The sequence below is a fragment of the Muscardinus avellanarius genome, assembly GCF_963383645.1.
Source record: "Muscardinus avellanarius genome assembly, chromosome: X".
Lineage (NCBI taxonomy): Eukaryota > Metazoa > Chordata > Mammalia > Rodentia > Gliridae > Muscardinus > Muscardinus avellanarius.
Genome location: NC_137792.1, coordinates 13,278,446 through 13,300,296, shown reverse-complemented (window position 1 = coordinate 13,300,296; position 21,851 = coordinate 13,278,446). Strand labels below are relative to the sequence as shown.

The 21,851-nt window shown below is 43.7% G+C and overlaps 1 protein-coding gene across 1 annotated transcript in view; it reads left to right on the top strand.

The window, feature by feature from the left end:
* Nucleotides 1–17,567: 17,567 nt before the first annotated feature.
* MAP3K15 (mitogen-activated protein kinase kinase kinase 15) overlaps nt 17,568–21,851 on the top strand; it is a gene marked incomplete at both ends in the record, with an annotated part of 131,200 nt that continues 126,916 nt past the window's right edge. The window contains one exon of the mRNA XM_080718806.1: nt 17,568–17,886. Coding sequence (XP_080574932.1) covers nt 17,568–17,886 — 319 coding nt within the window. The remainder of the gene's footprint in view (nt 17,887–21,851) is intronic.

The window sequence follows — 21,851 nt, the reverse complement described above, 5'->3', positions numbered from 1 at the left end:
CCTGAGTGGGCAACTGTGATAAACAAGTTTAAAGTACGTAAAATATGGTTGAAAGTCTTTTTGATAGGCCATCCCCAGCCTCATGGGCTCCCACGATCTTTTGATATATCTAGACTGACTAAATCTAATTTGTGTAGCCTTTTACTAGAGTAACTATAGCCATTTCATTTTGGGGGGGGGAATGCCTTTTTGAGCTCATGGCTTTTCTTTTTTTCTTTTTAATTTTTATGTGGATCATATTGAAAATGGCATACATTCAGACTGTATTGGTGCCCTCCCACTCGATTCCCCTTCCCCACCTCCCAACAATGCGTGTCCAGGTTGAGCATGCTACATTCATACTTTTACATATATTCAAATGTAGCTCCTCCATTAATCAACCTCAGCCTCCTTCCTCTCCTACCCTTCCATTCTAGCTTTGCTGAAGTTTCCCCTCCATTATCTGGAATCCCTCTGGTATCCCCAATACTCCCTAGTTTGGTCATATTAGGGAAAACATATGTCCTTTCACTTTCTGTGCTTGGCTGATCTCACTTAACAGTGTTCTCCAGGTCTTTCCATCTTCTTGTGAATGGCATGATTTTGTTCTTTATTGCTGGAGCTCATGGCTTTTCTAATAAATTTGTCTGTGTTTACACATTTAATTCAATATATATATATATTTTTTAATTTTTTGTGTAGGGAATTTTTGGCCCTCTATTTATTAGGGTTTTTTCCCCTGCTATCTTTACTCATAATCCAGCTATTCAAAGATTAGCTCTTAAATTCACTATAAGAAACTCAAGGAGAAGACTTCCCCTTAAGGGATCCTAAAGAGGAAGATAAACAGTGGTGATGGCTGATACAGCTCTGCCTCATGGGAACAAGTATCCACCTGAGCCAATTGATTCCCTGTCACCCATGACTGATAGACTCTGTCTTGACCATCCACAACTAGAGAGGCCTGCTCCGTGTCTGTGTCATACAATAAAAATCTGTAACAGGCTCTGTTTTAAAGCTTTAAATCTGGCAGACACTCCATGTAGTAAACATCTGTAACTCTCTTGTCCTCTACCTGTGGGTACAAAATCCCTGATAAACGAACGCTGTAAAATTTGTGTTCCTGTGTGAAGCTTGGAAAGCCCTTATTAATGCACTACCCCCAGAACTAATTCCTGTGAAAGAGCATTATTTCTGTATGATAAAAAATTATGGCCAAATTCACCCCACATGAAATGGCCTCTTCAGGATCTGGGCATTTTATTACATGCCTACAATGCCAGGAGTCTGAGACAGAAGAATCACAGATTTACGGCCAGCCTCAGCAACTTAGCTCAGAGGTAGAATGGCTCTGAGTTCAAACCCCAGTAAATTACACACATACAACACACACACACACACACACACACACACACACACACACACACAGCCTCCTCAGTCTTTTGTAACTAAGACCAAGATGTAGAGGAAGGCGATAAAGAGAGAGGAAAAGATTCAGAGAAAAGGCAACCCCCAACTCTTGGCTGCCTTATGAATCCAGCAACCAACTCCAGGTTGTCCCCAAGATATTCTGCCTCAAGCAACCCAAGAGATCCTGCCCCACAGGAATCCTGGACACTGGAAAAATGAATATTCAGGGGCAAGAAATCTCTGAACATCCCATCCCACATGCAAAAACCAAACTGCAGAAGGAAGAGATCTACCCTGAGGGCTGAAGGGACCATGGGCAGACCCACACCTTTTGATAATCCTGGACTGATGGTGCCTTTCTCCAGTTGGCCTGCACATCAAAGATCACTATCAAAGGAGATGGAACCCAGCACAACCTTGGGTGTGGCAGGTGGGACACTACATTTCTTTTAAATTCAGGACCTGTCCACTTCTTACTAACTTCCTGTTCTGGAGTTCTTTCCACATTTTATCCTGCTATCCTTCTATCCAAAAAGGATAGAAGACCATCCTTTTTGCCACCTTTGTGCTATTTGTAGGGAAACTTTATGTTCTCCCCTCAATTTTTTTAGTGCTTGGGACTGAACTCAGAGGCATTCTACCTCTGACCTATACCCCAGCCCTATTTCATTCCTTATTTTGAAACAGGGTCTCACTAAGTTGCAGGCCTCACTAAGTAGCTGAGGCTGGCCATGAGCCTATGATTCTACTGTCTCGGCCTCCCAAGTAGTAGGATTACAAGCATGTGCCACCATGCCCGGCTCTAACCAGACTTTAAATCACACCTTAGGCAAGCTATGTCAAGAAACTTCACTACCATGCTAGAGCTTACCCCAGAGTCAGGGTCTTAAAATTAAAATTAAAAAGGGTTTGGGATAGACCTCGAGAATAGAATGCCCCCAGAATAAATCCCAAGTACCCCCCAAAAAGTACTCAGAAGAATGAATCTGAAGGATCCCAATTAACCCACTCTTGGAAGAACTTCTTTACTGTTTTCCTCTCTACTTGCACAGCAGTAAAGTCACCTGAGACTGCTGGCTCGATCCATCATGTGTAAATTAATCCCTGTCCACTAGAGAAAAACCTTTAACTTCAAAATCAAGCTAAACCTGTGTGGATATATGAGCCTATAAGAGACCTGAAGTTTCTTTTTAGGAAGGAAACAGATTAGCCAGGTACGGGGGCACACACCCATTATTCTAGTATTTGGAAGGCTTTGACAGGAGGATCGCAGTTTTGAAGCCCATCTCAGCAACTTAGTGAGATCCTCAGCGACACAGAAAGACCATATTTCAAAAGTGAAAAATAAGCCAAGTGCGATGGCACACATCTGTTGTCCCAGTACTTGGGAGGCTGAAACAGGAAGATCACAGGTTCAAAGACAGCCTAATCAACCAATTTAGTGAGGCACTCAACAACTTAGTGAGAGACCCTTTTGCAAATATAAAATAAAATAGGGTTGGGGCTATATCTCAGAGTTAGAGTGCCCCTGGGTCCAATCCCCAGTATCAAAACTAAATAAAAGTAAAAAATAAGCTAGGTGTGATGGCACAAGCCTGTAATCAGAGTAACTGGAAGCCTGAGGCTGGAGGATGGTAGGTTCAAAGCCAGTCTCAGGCCCTCCTTAGCGATTCAGTGGGACCCTGTTTCAAAATGAAAATATAAAATAGGGTTGGGGGTCTATTTAGAGGTAGAACATCCCTAGATTTGATCCTTAGTACCAAAATTAAATTAAAATTAAAAAGGGCTAGAGGTGTAGTTCAGAAGCTGAATATCTTAACTTCAATCTCCAATACCAAAAAAAGAGAAACTGATAAGTAAACATCACATAAGTTTAAAAAATATTTGCCTCTACCTTTTCTTGGCTCTGACTACGCCTCTTCAGCATTTTTCAAAAATTTTATCTCTCCTTTGGTTTTTTTCATGAACTAAATCTTGCTTCCTGCCAAAGGTCACTTTCTTTCTGAATAATCTAGCCAACTAGATTCTGTTTCAGTATAAAAAAAAATAAAATAGGTCTGGTCGTGTAGCTTTGGCTATTAAATGCTTCTGGGCTTAGCCTCCAGTAACAAAACGAAACAAACAAACAAATAAACAAAGCAACTAAGCATCACAATTCAGGAAAAAGACAACCCAGGTCTAATTCTCTTTAAGAGCTGCCCTCAGTTTTCCTAGTTCTACCCGTCATGCACCCTTCAGCTCATTACTCTTCTTTTTCTTTGGCTCTTGTCTCCTTGACTTGCTAAGGAACTTTGTTTCTTTCCAGTCTATCAAAATTCAAATGGTACTCTGCGCTGGGCTCAGTGGCTCAGGCCTATCATTCCTGTACTTGGGAGGCTGAGTCAGGAGGATCACAAGTTCAGGGCCATTCTCGGAAACCTAGCAAGAGCTGTTTCAAAATAAAAATTTTTTAAAGGTTAGGGTGTAGCTCAGAGTTAGAATGTCCCTGGTTTTTAGTCCCCAGTACTGAGGGGAAAAGAGGAAGGAAGTAGAGGAAAGAAAAAGGGAAAAAGGAAAAAAGAAAGAGTGAGAAAGAGAAAGAAAAAAGAAAGGGGAGAAAGAAAGCAAGAAAGAAAGAAAGGAAAGAAGGAAGGGAAGGAGGGAGGGAGGGAGGGAGGGAGGGAGGGAAAACCAGCCAGACATGGTGGCACACTCCTGTAATTCCAGTACTTGAGTGGCCGAGACAGATGGATCACAGGTTCAAGGACAGCTTCAGAAACACAGTGAGACCCTGTTTAAAAACAAACAAAAAAATTAGGCTGTGAATGTTGCTTCAAGGTAGAACACCCTTGAGTTCAAGCCCCAGTACCACACAAAAAAAGAAAAGACTGGAAATTTGGGGATCCCCCCCACCATGGCCACGCTGCAGTTAGAGAACTGCAGAGATCAGGAAGCTAAACCTACTGACTGCACAACTACCCACCCCTGTTTCACTTAGGCACTGAGGGAAAGTTTCTAATATGGCAGAAACAGTACAGACTCACTAAGCTTAGTGTGAAGAGAGAGTGTCCTCCCCAAATGGAGTACGGGAGGGGAAAGGCTTATAGACTGAATGAGCTCACCATGTGGAGAGCTTGCCACCATTCGCCATGTCCAGAAACATTCGCCATGTCCACTAAGTTCCTGAGAGTCTCACTAAGTTGCTATGGGGTTGTTCTCACCTAGAGCTGGGGATTTTTTTTTTTTTTTGCAATACCCAGGGGCATTCTACCTCTGAGCTACACCTCCATCCCTGTGTTTTTATTCTTTATTTGTGAAACAGGGTCTCACTGAGTTGCAAAGAGACTCACTAAGTAGCTGAGGCTGTCCACGAACCCCAATCCTCCTCTCTCAGCCTCCCAAATGCTGGGATTACAAGCATGTGCCACCATGCCCGGCTCAGAGCCGGGGATTTTTATGACTTATGGAAAGATATACAGGGGTCCTAGACTCACTGAGAGAACCAAAATGGGAGGAAATGGCATGGACTTACTCTGAGACGATGGATTTCCTGGTGGTAGATGTCAGTATCTGCAAGTAGTGGTCTCTACCAGAGCCAAGGGAAGGGATAGGGTCAGAAAGGAAGGAGGTGGAGATTGGGGAAGGGTAACAAGGACAAGAAAGTCCCTCAGGGAATGAGAGTTAACCCACTGTTTACTGGGCTGCAAGAGGGAACTTGTTTGGTGATGGTTCCTAGCTACCTGTCCCAGGTTTGGGCACCAAAGATTAAAGGGTCAGAGAGGGGAAAGGAAATCAAAGGAGATATCTGTGTAGCAGAACAGGCTTTATTGAGATAAAATCTGCAAGGGTGGGGGTCTTCAGGAAAGGATGGAGCCTGTCACTGAAAGACCCCCGCCGAGGGGAGACCCTCAATCAGCCTCGGGATAAGCGACGACAGCAAGAACACACGAGAAACTTTATTCTCCTTGATGCAAAAGCAAAAGGTAAAAGTTTATTAAGGAGCCAGTGCACTGGGGCCGACTCGTATAGGAGTTCGGCCCCGAGCCACTGAAACTGAGGGTATTTATAGGGAAAAGACCACTAGTTAGGGGGGTTTGGGCTAAATTGCATGCGTTTACAGAAAATTACAGAATCATTTGAAAAGTACATTCTGTAGTCAAGTGTTAGATAAAATATCAGGTGCAGTCAGTAAGCTCCCGGGTCAAGGCGCTCTGGCCCAGACAGTATAGATAAGATGGGGTGGGCTTATCGCATATTTTACATTCCTAAGCTGTAAGCTGCAGTAAAATATACTTTTCTTTTTAACTATTAGCTGGCTGCTAGGGGCTTATGATTTTTTTTCTAAATGGAGCCTTTTATCACTGCTTATAGTCTGAGAAGTTATATAGATTAATCAGGAGGGAAATTCAAATTCTGGAGGGTAGATACTAAGGGAGGTTAGAGTTGGTGTGGGAGGTGATCCTTGAGGCACGACAGGAATTATGTAAAAGTCCCTTGCAGTCTATGCAAAGCAAGATTTGTGGGATTCCAGTTAGTGAGTTAGGAGGACTTTTCCAATAAGTGAGGTTGGGGGACTTTTTTAGTTAAGTGAACAGCCTTCAAAAAATGGTGTTGCTTTTGCTCTGGCCAACCATCTAACAGAGGCCAGCCTCAGCAACTTAACAAAGCCCTTGACAACTTAGCAAGGTCTTATTTCAAAGTAAAAACAAGGGCTGAGGGTATAGCTCAGAGGTAGAATAATGCTGGGTTCAATCCCTGGTACCAAAACAAAAAACTGTATGCCTACAGTTTAAATGTATGTGTCATAAATGCATTCAAAGTAATATATTTATATATGCACACAATATCTCTTGGTGTGTTCCCCTGTGTTCTCCCAATACATACTAGTGAGTTTGGTAGTGATACCTTCATATATGGACATAATATTGTTTGGTCTGTTTCCTTCCTCAAACCTCCTTTTTCCCCTCCCCTCCTCCTTCTCCCATTTGATTGGTTTTTCTCCTTATTATCAAAAGGTCCCTTTCTTATTTTCTCTCTAGTTTCTACACATAAGAGAAAAAATATAACCCTTGATTTCTTTTCTTTTTCTTTCTTTCTTTTTTTTTTTTTTTGGTGGTACTGGGGTTCCTGGAAGCCCTTCTACCTCCGGGCTACACTCCCAGACCTATTTTTATATTTTTATTTGGAAACAGGGTCTCTTAAGCCAGCGAGGCTGGCTTGGAACCTCTGCGATCCTCCTGTCTCTGCCTCCCAAGCACAGGGATTACAAGCGTGTGCCACCACGCCCGGCTCAACCCTTGATTTCTGAGGCTGGCTAATTTCACTTAGCACAGTGTTCTCTAGTTCCATCTATTTTTTTCTTTTTATAAATGTGTAATGCTTAAATCTGTATATGGCATTGTCTAAAATATTAATTGTTCAATACACATGGGAATTTACATGTGAGCCTATGCACTAAAAGGTCTAGATTGGATATGGGCTGAATTCTGAAAGGGTTTAAAATTGAGATTACAGGCATATACCACCATACCAAGATGGTTGTCCTATTTCTTTTCTTTTCTATTTTTGTAGTACTAAGGATTGAACTCAGGGGCATTCTACCTTTGAATTACACTCCAGCCCCTCCCCTTCTCCCCTTTTTAAATTTTCTTTTCTTTTCTTTTTTTTTTTTTTTTTTTGGCAGTACTGGGGTGGGAACCCAGGGGCATTCTACCTCCAAGCTGTGCCCCAGCCCTATTTTTTATTATTTATTTTGAAACAACATCTCACTGAGTTGCAAAGGGCCTCATGAAGTAGCTGAGGCTGTCTGGGAACCCCGATCCTCCTGTCTCAGACTTCCAAGTACTGGGATTACATGGGTGTGCCACCTTGCCCAGCTTTTCTTTGTTTTGAAACACGGACTCAGTAAGTTTCTGAGACTGGCCTTGAACCTACAATTTTCCTGTTTCATCCTCCTAAGTACTAGTATTACAGTCTTGCACCACCATGCCCATCTTTTTTTTTGTGTGTGTGTGTGAGTCTGAGAATGGAACCTAGGGGCATTCGACCTCCAAACTATACTCCCTGCCCTGTTTTTTATTCTTTATTTTGGAACATAGTCTCACTAAGTTGCGGAGGGCCTAAGTAGCTGAGGCTGTCCCTGAACCACGATCCTCCGGTATCAGCCTACTGAACGCTGGGATTCACCATGCTCATCTTAATTGTGCCATTTTTAAGTCTGATTCTTATCACTGCCTTGTTTCTTCAAACTGCATTTTCTTACCTTTTAGCATTTTTATAATTTTTTTGTTCAGTAAAATTTGACGCTTGATTGGGGCGTGGTGGTGCAGGCTTGTAATCCCTGCACTTGGGAGGTAGAGACAGGAGGATCGGGCAGGTTCGAAGCCAGCCTTGCTAGCTTAAGAAACCCTGTTTCCAAATAAAAAATATAAAAAATACGTCTAGTCTGGGAGTGTAGCTCAGAGGTAGAAGGGTTTCCAGGAACCCCAGTGCTACCAAAAAAATTTTTTTTTGATGCTTGATAAATATTTGGACATTGGCTTTTGGAATTAGTTTTTCTCATTTAAGTATGTTTTTATTTCTAAATGGCTTGTTAGAAAAAGTCCATGTTAAAATACAGGCCCTAAGTTTGTAGTTGTTAAAATGGATGTTAATTAGCTTTCAGTAGAAACAGATTAAAAGTCTGTTCACAATTGTTTGTAGACCAACATCAGTCATTTTGTTAACTTAAGAGTTAAAATAAGTTTATAGCTAGGTATAGTGGCACATGCCAATAATCCCAGTACTGGAAGACTGAGACAGGAGGACCGCAGATTTGAGGCCAGCCTTAGCTCTTTAGGGAGATCCTCAACATCTTAGTGACACCCTGTTTCAAGATAAAAAAAGGCTGGGAATATAGCTCAGAGGTAGTGTGTCTCTGTGTTAAATCCCCAGTGCCAAAAAAAAGTTTAGCTACGCAAGGTGGCACATGCTTGTAATCCCAGTACTTGGAAGGTTGAGATGGAAGGATCGCAGGTTTATGTCCAGCCTCAACTACTTAGTGAGGCCCTCTGTAACACAGTGAGACCCTATTTTAAAATACAAAATAAAAGCTCAGAGTGGTGGCAAATGCTTGTAATCCCAGCATTTGGGAGGCTGAGACCGGAGGATCGCGGTTCGCGGACAGCCTCAGCTACTTAGTGAGGCCCTCTGCAACTCAGCGAGACCCGGTTTCAAAATAGGGCAGGGGGTGTAGCTCGGAGGTCAAATGCCCCTGGGTTCCATCCCCAGACCCGCAAAAAAAAAGTTTAATACGTTATGTATTGTTCATAGTCACTCGAGATAAAGTAAGCTACGTCTCTGTAGTTAATCAACAACAACCCTGGTTTATTTATTCAGATTTCAAGACACTTTCACACCCCAGATTCACACCCAAGATACAGCCTGCGTTTCAGTTGCCTAAAAGTTGGGCAGTATCCTTTCTGCTTCAGAATCACTAGTTTTGCACTGCTGTGGTTTTACAGAAGCAGACTAGCTCGGCCCATGCATTTTGTGCTGCACTGGGATTTCACATGTAGACGTTACAATAATAGATTTTTGATCTCTTAGAAATCAGTTTTTAATTTTTTTTGCAGTACTGAACCCAGGAGAATTCTCCCTCTAAGCTACAACCCTAACCATTTTATTTATTCTTTATTTTGAAACAGGGTCTGTTTCAAAGTAGTAGCTGAAGCTGGCTACAAACCCTTGATCTGCCTGTCTCAGCCTCCCAAGTACTGGAATCAGAAGCATGTGCCACCACACCAGGCTTGAAGACAAATTTAAGGTTAAAGATTTTGATATAGGGTATGTATAAGACTAGATTTTTTTGGTGGTATCGGGGTTCCTGGAAACCCTTATAACTCCGAGCTACACTCCCAGACCTATTTTATATTATTTTTATTTGGAAACAGGGTCTCTTACGCCAGCGCGGCTGGCTTCGAACCTGCGCGATCCTCCTGTCTCTGCCTCCCAAGCGCGGGGATTACAAGCGTGCGCCACCAGGCCCGGCCTGATTTTGTGACATTTAAATAGGGAGAAGCCCAGCCCCTTCCCTCACTGGCATCATCCTCAGTTTGGGCCTGTGGCCTACCCTCCCAGCTCAGAGCTTGAGACTGGTTGATGGTTACCTTCCCCTTTCTCTGCGTCTCCTCCGCCTCTTGCTCCAAGGCTAGAACCTCCAGGGAAGTGTTGTCAGGTGGTTTGCCACAGCTCTGCATTGACAAGGGAGTTTCTGCACATTTGGAATTAATTCCCAAAGAAATGTGGTGGCGGCCAAGGGGACAACACAAGTTTGACTTTTCAGTAATGGACTGCAGGCACGCCTTACACAACACGTGGCGGCAGGGAAAGGCCACGGGTTCCATGAGGATGTCCATGCAGATGTGGCATTGAAAATCCAGGAAGGATGGCACAGCAGGTTTGAGTACATCCATTTTAATAAATTCACCCCGGGTCGGGATTCTTCTCCCGGGGTGGTTTCTGGCCTGTGTGCCCTGGGGCTTTCCGGGCTTCTGTCCTGTTGAAAGGCTCCATTTTGCATCAAGGAGATTAAAGTTTCTCGTGTGTTCTTGCTGTCGTCGCTTATCCCGAGGCTGATTGAGGGTCTCCCCTCGACGGGGGTCTTTCACTGTGATCCCTGTGGCTTCCCAGCTTCTGGTCTTTGAGGCCTGGTATCTGTAGCTTCCAACAAGATGCCATCAATACTTTGGGATTCACAGTTGTGCCGGAGCCTGCCGGCAAAAGTACGGGTTTCCGAAGAGAGGAGTGAGGATGAAATAATGTAACTCTAAGAATTGTATTCCAAATATTATTTATTCCTATCTTGAAAGGATCACCAGTCCACTCCCGGGTCAATATCTCTACTGGCTGATCATGGGGCTTCTTCTTTTGTGGTATTTATAGTTTTTTGCTTCAGGTTACCCCGATGAGAAAGACAAGTCCAAAGTGCGGGCAGGTCAAACAATACCCTAGTGCAACACGAACAACACAAACCTAGTCGCAGCTCAGACAGAACAATAGTGTCATTAGTTCTGAGAGAGTCTCAATTACTTTGAAACCTCCATGACCCCAAACCTTGTTGACTCTGGGCATAAGGACAGTCAGAAGTATGTGTTTAGTAAAGATAAGGGGAAGACCTTAATGGCTCCCCACACAGTTGTTATGGGGCAGCTGGCTGCCTCTGCTGCTGACAGAGCACTCTCGAATTTTGTGCACTGCTGTGCCTTGACCCTCTGTGACCTGTCCTTTGTGACCTGCCCCTTTCTGCTACCCCTATCCCCAGAAATAACTTTTCTCCAGCTCCAGTATAGCTAAGGGTCTAGCATAGGTCTTTCTGATAGTCTTGGACATGTTTTCCTATTAAAACATTTGAAATCCCCATTTGACTTCAAGCTGGTATTAGTGAATTCTTAGTATTTTTTTGGAAGAGTACTGGAAATTTGAACCATTCTAACTCGGAGCCACATCCCCAGTCCTATTTATTTATTTATTTATTTATTTTGGTGCTAGCAATTGAACCCAGGGATGTTCTAGCTCTGAGCTACTCCCCAGCCCCATTTTTAATTTTTTAATTTTGAAACAGTATCTAAGTTGTGAGGGGCCTCACTAAGTTGCTGAGGCTGGCCACCAACCTGCAATCCTCCTGGATTGGAGTATATAAGCATAGTACTGGGTATATAAGCATACACCACCACACCTGGCTGAAGCTTTAATATTTTAATGCAGGACGTTAAGTAGATGAGATGAAGCAAACTACTAATACAATTGATTATATATATATATATATATATATATATATATATATATATATATATTGGTACTAGAGATTGAACCCAGGGGCATTCTACCTCTGGGTTACATTCACAGATCTATTTTTATTCCTTATTTTGAAACAGGTCTCACTAAGTTGCAGAAGGGATTGGCCACAAACCTGCAATCTTCCTGTCTTAGCCTCCTGTGAACTAGGATTATAAACGTGTGCCTCCACACCCCACTCTGTTCTCTTGATTATTAGTATTCTTTCCTACTTCCTTAAGAATGAGTAAAAATTTTAAAAAAGAATTCTTTAAATTTTCAGATACTCAACATCCACACAGCCTATGTACTCTCAGAGAAAATAAAACATTCTCATACATTTTCACCAAAACAAGAAGAAAAGTTAGCAGTATATTATAATGATTAACTCAGAAATCTTACTAATTTCTAATAAGAAGGCAAACATGGTAGAAGTAGCTAATCCAAGAAAATTTAAATAGATAACTTTTGAGGAGTTCCAATAATGTCTACCCTAAAACATAAAGTAAAATTACTGTTAGAAAAATCGACATGGATCGATGGTGGTGGCATGCTTGTAATCTCAGTACTTGGGAGTCTGAGACAGGAGGATCTCAGGTTCACAGCCAGCCTCAGCTACTTAATGAGGCCCTCTGCAACTTAGTAAGACCCTGTTTCAAAATAAATAAGAAGAAACAGGACTGGAGGTGTAGCTCAGAGGTAGAATTCCCCTGGGTTCAATGCCCTGTACCTCAAAACAACAAACAACAACAGCAACAAAAATTGATATGAGAAATCTGGGGTTAGTGGTGCCCACCAGCAATCCAAGTAGGTACCTGGGAGGCTGGAATGGGAGGATCCCAGATTCCAGGGCAACCTCACCAATTCAGTGAGATTTTTCCAAAATTACAAACAAAAATGTCTAGGGGTGTAGCTTGGTAGTAAAATGCCAGTGAGTCCCCCCCACACACACACACAAAATAAGAAGATAGATTTTAGTCTGTTTTAGAGTAGTTTAGTTAATTTCTGATTATATTTCATATTTTATCACCAGATATATTACTCAGAGGGCAATCCTCCCCCTTTTTTGCGAGTGAGCTCAATTTTAAATTAGCACCAGAATTCTTCCCATAAATACCCAGTCAATATTGATGTATTTGACATCAAAAAGGCAAAGATTTAAAAGAATTTCAGTAACAAAATTAAGATAAAAACTCTAGCAGCATGAAAACATTGACAAGTTTAAGCTAGAATTAGAGTTTTAAGACATTTTGTTCCATGTTGCCTTAACAGGATGGGTGAGTCAATGCCAGCAGAAATGCTGTTAATACTGTTTGATAAAGTTCACGAAAAAAAAAAAAAACAATCTATAGTCTCTAAATGAAATTTCATCAAATGAAAGTACTGCCTTCTGATTTACCTTTCAGACTATGACAGGACACATCCCAAGTGTCATACTTTCTGTTTTTGTCTGTAAAGGAAATTTCCACATCAATATAAATGTTACTAGGAGGAAGTAAACACATGGGTGTGCTTCAGGTTCTACAACATAAAACACTGTGATACAGCTCTCCTACACTTAATTGCTATATGTCTACTTTGTGTGTGATGCTGGAGTAGAACCCGGGGCCTTGCACATGCTAGGCAAGTGCTTTCCTACTGAACTACATCCTCAGAGCTTTAAAAAAAAACATGAAACAGTATATTTAAGTAATAATCAATTCATGAATTGGGGAACAGAGACCAGGAATGAAAAAATTATAGTGTTCCCAAGGCAGTTTTATACCAATAAAAATTATCAAACTTTGTTCATCATAGCTATTAACAATAAAATAAGCCGGGTGTGGTGGTACATGCTTATAATCCTATTACTTGGGAGGTTGAGATAAGATTATAGGCTCGAGGTAACTTAGGCCCTCAGCAACTTAGTGATAACCTTTTTCAAAATAAAACATAAAATAGGGCTGGGGGTCAGAAAGTTTTTCATACAAACAGCAATAGAAACAGAATCCCTGAGAAGAGAATCATCTAGGTGGAGAGTAGACTGGAATTCATTATTCTGTAGAAACAACTGAAGAGAATGGGAGGTAGTCAGTTGAAGAGAACCCCTGAGGGTAACTTGGACAACTGCCAGATGGAAGAGGATTAAATTAAAATCCAGCCGGGCGTGGTGGCGCACACTTGTAATCCCAGCATTGGGGAGGCTGAGACCAGAAGATCGCGGTTCTCGGACAGCCTCAGCTACTAAGTAAGGCCCTCTGCAACTTAGTGAGACCCGGTTTCAAAATAAAGAATAAAATATAGGGCAGGGAGTGTAGCTCAGAGGTCGAATGCCCCTGGGTTACATCTCCAGACCCACAAAATAAATAAATAAATAAATAAATAAATAAATAAATAAATCTATAGACAGAAGGCACAAAGAGAAGATTTCGTCTCCATATCTGAAAGAACATTCTATGATACCTCTGCATGAGGCCAAAGAGGTTTCTAGGACATGTCCTTAGTAAGAGGCCAGGCTAAGAAAGGAATAATTGATCAACTAAACAGAAAGGACTAATCCTGTATTTTGCAGTTTTCTCCTGAGAGGGGCGGAGGGCGGGAGGAGTTCGAAGGACATCATGGAAGGTGCTGTGGCTTGCTTCAGGTGTGCAAATTGCTGCAGAAAGTGAGAAGGTGGGCGGTGTGTGGTGTGTGCCCACTTAGGGGAAGGTGCTCGTCGGCTGGGTAAATGCTGGGCTCTTTACTCAGCATGGTGTGTAGTTAGAGGAAAATATTATTCAAGCCAGAATTCACGACTCCTGCATGTCTTGCTCAATCAGCAGGGCCCTAGAGAGAGCTAAGAGGACTTCAGGAAGATTGCGGGAGGATAACAGCAAGATGCCAGCAAATCAAATGGGCAACTCTGGCCTTCCACAGGCTCTGCCAGTCACTGGAGTAACTTCAGAATGGCTGCATTAAGAAAAATTACTCCTATTATGTATTACAAGGCTACAAAGAATGTATGTGTCCTTCTATGCCATGGCCCTGAAAAAAAGTTTTAGAACAGAGGCGTTGAGAGTTTTCCCAACTCCGGCCTGTGAGTTCTCCAAGCCTACTCTGAGTCTGTCCTCCACAATCATGCTGCTCTTGAAGTTCCTGATTTCTACCAGGGCTGGAATTAGGGAAGGATTTCTTCTAGCATATAGGTGCTTTCTGCTTTCTGTATTTTTACTGAAATGTAAAGAGAAGTCTATGTCAAATGGATGGGGTGCTGCTAAGAACCATCAAGAGAGTGAAAATCAGCCAGGCGTGGTGGTGCACACTTTTAATCCCAGCATTCGGGAGGCTGAGACCGGAGGATCGCGGTTTGCTGACAGCCTCAGCTACTTAGTGAGGCTCTCTGCAACTCAGTGAGACCTGTTTCAAAATAAAGAATAAAAAAAAGAAAGAAAACAAAATAAAAGAAAGTGAAAATCCCAGTACTTGGGAAGCAGAGACAGGAGGATCTCAGGTTTGAGGCCAGTCTCATCAACTTAATGAGACCCTGTTTCAAAAAATAGGGCTTGGGGACGTAGCTCAGAGGTAGAACTTCCTTGGATTCAATACTGTGTAAAAAAAACTTAAAAGAAAAGAAAGAAAAAGAAAACTCACAGAATGGGAGAAACTAGTTGCCAGTCAAGTGGGTAAAGGACTTGAATAAACAGTACTCTCTAGAAATTTCAAGCTGGGCGTGGTAGAGCAAGCTTGAAAACCCCCGCGCTTGGGAGGCGGAGACAGGAGGATCACGGAGGTTCAAAGCCAGCCATGCTGGCTCAAGAGACCCTGTTTCCAAAAATATATATAAAATAGGTCTGGGAGTGTAGCCTGGAGGTAGAAGGGTTTCCAGGAACCCCAGTACCACCAAAGAGAGAGAGAGAGAGAGAGAGAGAGAGAGAGAGAGAGAAAGAAAAAAAAAGAAAAAGAAAAAAGAAAATTTAAGAATGTCAAATAAGCTCATTACAAGATATTCCTCATCATTAGGGGAATGCAAACACAAGCCGCAATAACATACCACTTCACACCCACCAGTATGGCTGTAATTGAAGATAGATATACTAGGACACAATAGTGCTCGCCTGTAATCCCAGTATTTGGGAAGCTGAGACAGGAGGATCACAGGTTCAAGGTCAGCCTTAGCAACTTAGCAAGACCCTGATTCAAAATTAAAATAAAACGAGCTAAGGGCATAACTCAGAAATAGAGCACTCCTGGGTTTAATCCCTAGTATCAAAATAAATTAATTAATAAAATAGATAGCTAGGCATGTTGGCACATGCTTGTATTCCCAGTATTTGGGGGGCTGAGAAAGGAGGATCATGGTTCCAGGACAGCCTCAGCTACCTGGTGAGGTCCTTTGTAATTCAGCGAGATTCTGTTTCAAAATAAAGAATAAAAATAGGGCTGGGGGTGTAGCTCGGAGGTAGAATTCCCTCGGGTTCCATTTTTTTACTGCAAAAATAAATAAAATTAAATAAAAAGATAGTAAGTATGGATAAGGATGTGGAATAATTGAAACCTTCATGCACTGCAAGTGAGACTGTCCAAGGGTGCAGCCACTTTGGAAAACAGGGCCAGTTTCTTCAAAGGTTAAACACAGATTTACCATGTGATTCAGAAGCTCCACTCCTAGATATGTATCTAGGAGGTAAATGTAAACCCATGTCGATACCTTGTATGATTCCACTTATATGAAATGCCCAGAATAGGTAAATATACAGAAATTGGTGATTGCCTAGGACTGCGGATATTAGAGGGAGGGGAAAGAGAATAACTTTTGATGAGTACTATTTTGTGGGGGTAGTGGGAGGATGATATTCTAAAATTGTAATGATGGTTGCACAACTCTGTAAATATACTAAAAAAGAAAGAAAAAAAGATAGCATGAGAAAGAAAAAGATAACCCAATGTGAAATGTGAAACTCAGAGTGCGAGAGACGAGTTGCAAATCAATTGGGCAAAGGACTTTAATAGACAACACTCTCAAGAAATTTCAAGGTGCTCATCCTTATTAGGCATCAGGGAAATGTATATCCAAGCCACAATAAGATACCATTTCATATCCATCAGAATGGCATTAATTAAAATGATAGATTAGCCAGGATATGGTGGTGCCCACCTGTAACCTCAGTATTCTAGTTAAATATAAAATGTGCCAGCTGGGTGTGGTGGGGCACGCTTGTCATCCCAGCATTCGGGAGGCTGAGACCGGAGGATCGCGGTTCGAGGACAGCCTCGGCTACTTAGTGAAGCCCTCCACAACTCAGTGAGACCCGGTTTCAAAATAAAGAATAAAAAATAGGACAGGGGGTGTAGCTCGGTGGTAGAATGCCTCTGGGTTCCAATCCCAGACCTGCAAAAACAAACAAACAAAAAAAAAAACAAAAACAAAAAACAAACCCAAACCTGTGACAACATCCAGTGCATCCTATTTTTTTTTTTTTGGTACTGGGGTTCCTGGAAGCCCTTCTACCTCCGGGCTACACTCCCAGACCTATTTTTTTTTTATATTTTTATTTGGAAACAGGGTCTCCTAAGCCAGCGTGGGCGGCTGGCTTCGAACCTGCGCGATCCTCCTGTCTCTGCCTCCCAAGCGCGGGGGTTACAAGCGTGCGCCACCACGCCCGGCAGTGCATCCTATTTTAAATATAATTGAATATTTGGGACTAAGATGGTGAGGTACTAAGATGCAGAGTGAACCCCCTTTGGATCCACAGTCTTTCTCAGTCAGGCAGGCACCATACTTGGAGTGCATTTTTTAGGCAAATAAGGTTTGTTGCTGGTGCTTCCGGGTGTCTTGTCAAGGACACAGTGGAAGTCAGGAGAAACTGGGCTCCAGGGCAGGGCTCAAGTACAAAGAATATAAAATGTGGCATCTTCTTATGCCAGTGCTGAGTTAAGACTACGTCTATATTCAGTTTGGGATTGAATATTTACGTCAAGTCGGCTTTGAAAGAGTCTTTACCCCGCCTGAAAACTTAAAGGTGTTTTGAGAAAATAGAAATGGGGGCTCTTAGTAGTGGTCAAACTAGAGGGGGAGCAGATGACGACGACGACGACGACTTGTAAAGACGGGAAGTTCCCGAGAGGCTCTCGGCGCGGCGCTGCCGGGGAGGCGGCAGGGGGCGCCTTCCGGCTCCCGCCCGCCCCGCCCCTCGCCGCCCGAGCGTCCCCAGCCCCGCCTCTTTCTCGCGGGCTTGGAAACAGTCGGGGCGGCGCGAGGGAGCCCGCGTTCCACAGAGCCCACGAGGTCCCGCCTTCGCCTCGCCGCCCTGGAGCCCGAAAGCTCGGCCGTGGGGGCCGCGCGGCCGCGTCCGCTCGTGGCCGTCAGGTCGTCGCGGCCGCCGGCCCCTCGCGCCGTGGTGGAACCGCGAGGCGCCTCAGGCGGGCACATGGAGAGAGGCGGCGGGACGTCCCGGGCTGGGGTCCGCTCCCTTCCGGGGCACGAAGACGCCCGGGGGCTGGCGGAGCCCGACGGGGCCAGGGCGGTGGAGGAAGCCGCGGCGGGCGGCGGGACGGGGCCGCGGCGGGCTCTGAGGGCGATCTACGTGTGCGGCGACTGCCCGGGGAGCGGGGCGGAGGGCCCCGAGGCCGGGGCGCTCAAGTGCCTGCTCCGCGCGTGCGAGGCTCAGGGCGCCCTCCTCACCTCGGTGCCCTTTGGGGTGCTGGACTTCGGGGAGACGGCGGTGCTCGACGCCTTTTACGATGCAGGTGAGGGCGGCTGCCCCCTTTGCCCCCAACCCCCTAGGCTTTCCATGCCCTCTCCCTCTCCCCCGGGGCCTCTTCCTCAGCACCCTCTTAACCTCCATTTTCCCGCCCCCCCCCCCATTCTTAGGACAAGAGCGACACGCCTTTGGGGGAGAGGGTGGAATAGGTAGCCAACCTTGTGCCCTTCCCCAGATACAGAAATAGAGCCCGGTATGGTGGCTCATACCTGTGATCCCAGTACTTGGGAGGCTGAGACAGGAAGGTCTCAGGTTCGAGGCCAGCTTCGGCAATTTAGCGAGCTCCTCAGCAGTTTAAGGAGACCTTGTTACAATGGAATTTTACTCAGCCATTAAAAAGAATACAATTGCGGTATTTTCAGGGAAATGGATGGATCTTGAGGCGCAAAAAGTAAGGAATCGGATGCTTTCCCCAATATGTGAAAGCTAGGGTAAAAGGGGTTATAGGAGGAACTTCAGGTGAAAAAGGAAATCCCGTAGAGGAGCAAATAAGGCAACCTCACTGTGGGGATGGGAGGGGGGAGGGAAACTCTTTAAAGCGCATGATGTACTTATATTGAAGTCAACCACTAAGCCAAGCATGGGAGGGAGGGACGGGGAGGGAGTGAGGTGGGGACTGGGTGGGGGATGGCTGGGTGAGGTGTGCATTTATGTCTACACAAGTTTTTTTTAACCTCATTATGATGTATAAATAAAATGTAGTAAAAAATTAAAAAAAATTAATACATAAAAATTAGAAAAACAACAAATAAAAAGGGCTGATGGTGTAGCTCTCAGGTAGAATGACCCTGGGTTCAACCTGCATACCACAAAAACAAAAAATATAAAAAAGAAAATAGAGGGCAGTGGTATTTATATTTAGACCCTTTCATTCATTTTTTAAAAAATACCAATAACCCCAAGAAACAGCCTATAACCCCCCCTCCCAGTTATCCAACTTTTCTCGCTCTCGGCATATCTCTTAGTGGGTAGGTTGCAGCCCAGGTTCCATACTGGAGCCACCTGGGAAGCTGTTAAAACTCTCCATCCATGCCCATTTCAGACCAGTATCATATAGGCTGGCCACCTCAGGAGGGTTGAATGCTTTCCAGGTGATCCCATTCTGAGCCAAGGGTAGGAATCAGTGTCTTTCAAGTATTCCATGTGCTGCCTCTTAGAAATACCGTGTTTTGCACACTGTAATTCCTGACCCAAGCTCAGACTGACAGCATGATGTGATCTACCTCATGTGAGAGAAGCATTTTTACCCCATAATGCACAGCATTCAGGGGCTCAAGGTCTCCATTGCTCAAGTGGGACACTAGGTCTCCAGGCTCACTATAGTGTATCATAAAAATCCAGCCTTCAAATCAGCACCCTGGGTTGAAAAGAGTTCACCAGCTGTGGAATGAATGGCTTTTCTCTCTGCCTTTAGTGACAAATTTTTGCCATGTGGGTGATATAATCTTTATATTTGTAGCCAGATGTGGGGGAGCATGCCTGTAGTGCCAGTATTTGGGAGGCTGAGACAGGGGGATCTCAGGTTCAAGGCCAGCCTCAGCAAGTTAGTGAGACCCTGTTTCAAAACAAAAAGTGCAAAGGTAGCAGCTCGAGGTAGACTGCCTCTGTTCAATTTCCATTACCAAAAAAAAAAAAAAAAAGTTATATGTGAGAAAATAATTGCCTAGGAGTTCTTGTGCCTTAGTTTCTTTGGTCAAAAGAGAGTGACAGTTTATTTTTTATTTTTTATTTTATTTTTGTTTTTTTTGGGAAATTTGAATTGCAGTTTATTTTTTGTTTATTTTTTAAAATTTTTTATTGAAGCCGGGCGTGGTGGCGCACGCTTGTAATCCCCGCGCTTGGGAGGCAGAGACAGGAGGATCGCGCAGGTTCGAAGCCAGCCGCGCGCGCTGGCTTAGGAGAACCTGTTTCCAAACAAAAATGTAAAAGTAGGTCTGGGAGTGTAGCCCGGAGGTAGAAGGGCTTCCAGGAACCCCAGTACCACCAAAAAAAAAAATTTATTGAACATAAATGGTATACATTTAAACTATACTTGATGCCCTCTCCCCCCTCCTACCCCTGTTTTCCCTTCCCCCCTCCCAACAATGATTGTCCTGGGTAACCTTGAATGGAAAGATAGAGGAGAAGGAAGGCTAAACTTGATTAATGAGGGTCCACATCCGTATATGTGTAACAGTTTATTTTAAACCTAAAAATATATAAGGTCAACGGCGAATAGCTTTCAAAAACTGGTTATATTGTGCTGCCATAGTAACCTAGGTGGTTGTTGTTGTTGTTGTTAGTTGTATTGGGGATTGAACCTAGGGTCTCATGCATGCTGCACAAGCACTCCACCACTAAACTATACCCCCAGTCCTTCAATTCTTTTTTTACTGGAAGTAGCCATTTCTTTTTCTTTCTTTCTTTCTTTCTTTCTTTCTTTCTTTCTTTCTTTCTTTCTTTCTTTCTTTCTTTCTTTCTTTCTTCTTTTTGCAGAGCAAATCTCACCCCGCCCCCCAAGCTGGAAGGGTGTCAGGCTTTTTAAAACAAGTGGTAGCTGGACCCATTGAGCACACACTTGACATTTCTGAGCACACTGAGTGTGCTCTTCAGCATCACACTCCTGCCTGCTGGGCTCAGCTCTGCAAAATTTGCGTTTAGTGGCTTTGGTTTTGCAGGGTGATGGGTTTGTACACCTATGTGTGTACCAGGTCTTCACCTGCTAGCAGGTTGGGTATAAGACTCAGACAGCAAACCTCAGGTTTCCAATTCCAGACTTACCCAGCAAGCACATTTCCTTTGCTGGTTTGGGGTCTAGATTGCCTCGGATTTCTGGCTACTTCATGAACCTCCATTCATTAGCCTTGTCCTGACATTTCTCAATGCCTCTGTATAATTAAATTGTTTTCATAGGCTTGAAAAAGGATAGCTGCAATTGCAGTTAAGTGGGTTTATGAACTAAACAGGTGACTTTGCCCACCCTCTACACCCTTTTCTGGTTTCTGAATTCTACCCTCATAATTTTTTTAACATTTTTATCAGAAAGATGCAAATCTCTGTCACATTGGCTGTTTTGTAAAATCTCTAAGCCCACAATGTCAAGTTTGGACATAATTGTAATATTTACAATTAAATTAGTTAAGCCACCCATCTATAATCCCAGTACTTGGGAGGCTGAGACAGGAGGATCACAGGTTAGAGGCCAGCACATGGTAACTTAGGGAGACCTTGTTTCCAGATTTTAAAAAAAGGCTAGGCTGGTGATGTAGCTCAGAGATAGAACATCCATAGGTTCAATCCCCAGTACCACAAAAGAAAATTAGTTAAAATACAAGAAAATAGAATATTTTAGCTGGACTAGCCACATTTCAAGTGCTCGGTGGGCACAGGTCGCTCCTGTTTAGGGTATCAAAGATATCGAATTTTCCTTGTTGCAGATGTTTTCCTTAGATAATGTTATGGAAAAAGACTGGTGGGGGAGGCCAGCTATTGGGCCCTGCAAGGTGTGTTTTGGAGGGTCATAGATGTGATACTTAAGCACTTCCCATCACCTGTTATCAGAGCAAGTCAGGGCTGGATGTGGTTTCTGTTCAGAACCTTGTGCTTTTCTTTCTTTCTTTTTTTTTTTTTTGGTGGTACTGGGGTTCCTGGAAGCCCTTCTACCTCTGGGCTACACTCCCACGGGCTACACTCCCAGACCTATTTTTTTAACTTTATGTGGAAACAGGGTCTCTTAAGCCAGCGAGGCTGGCTCTGAACCAGCGCGATCCTCCTGTCTCAGCCTCCCAAGCGCGGGGATTACAAGCGTGCACCACCACGCCCGGCAACCTTGTGCTTTTCTTTGGTAGTCCTTAGTGAGTTTGCGTCTGAGGTTATGTGTCACCAGTACTGGTTAATTGAATGAGCTGCAGGAAGACCAGAGTCAGGCCATCCACCTGAGTAAGAACAAATGCACATTGCTGGGAAAGAAAA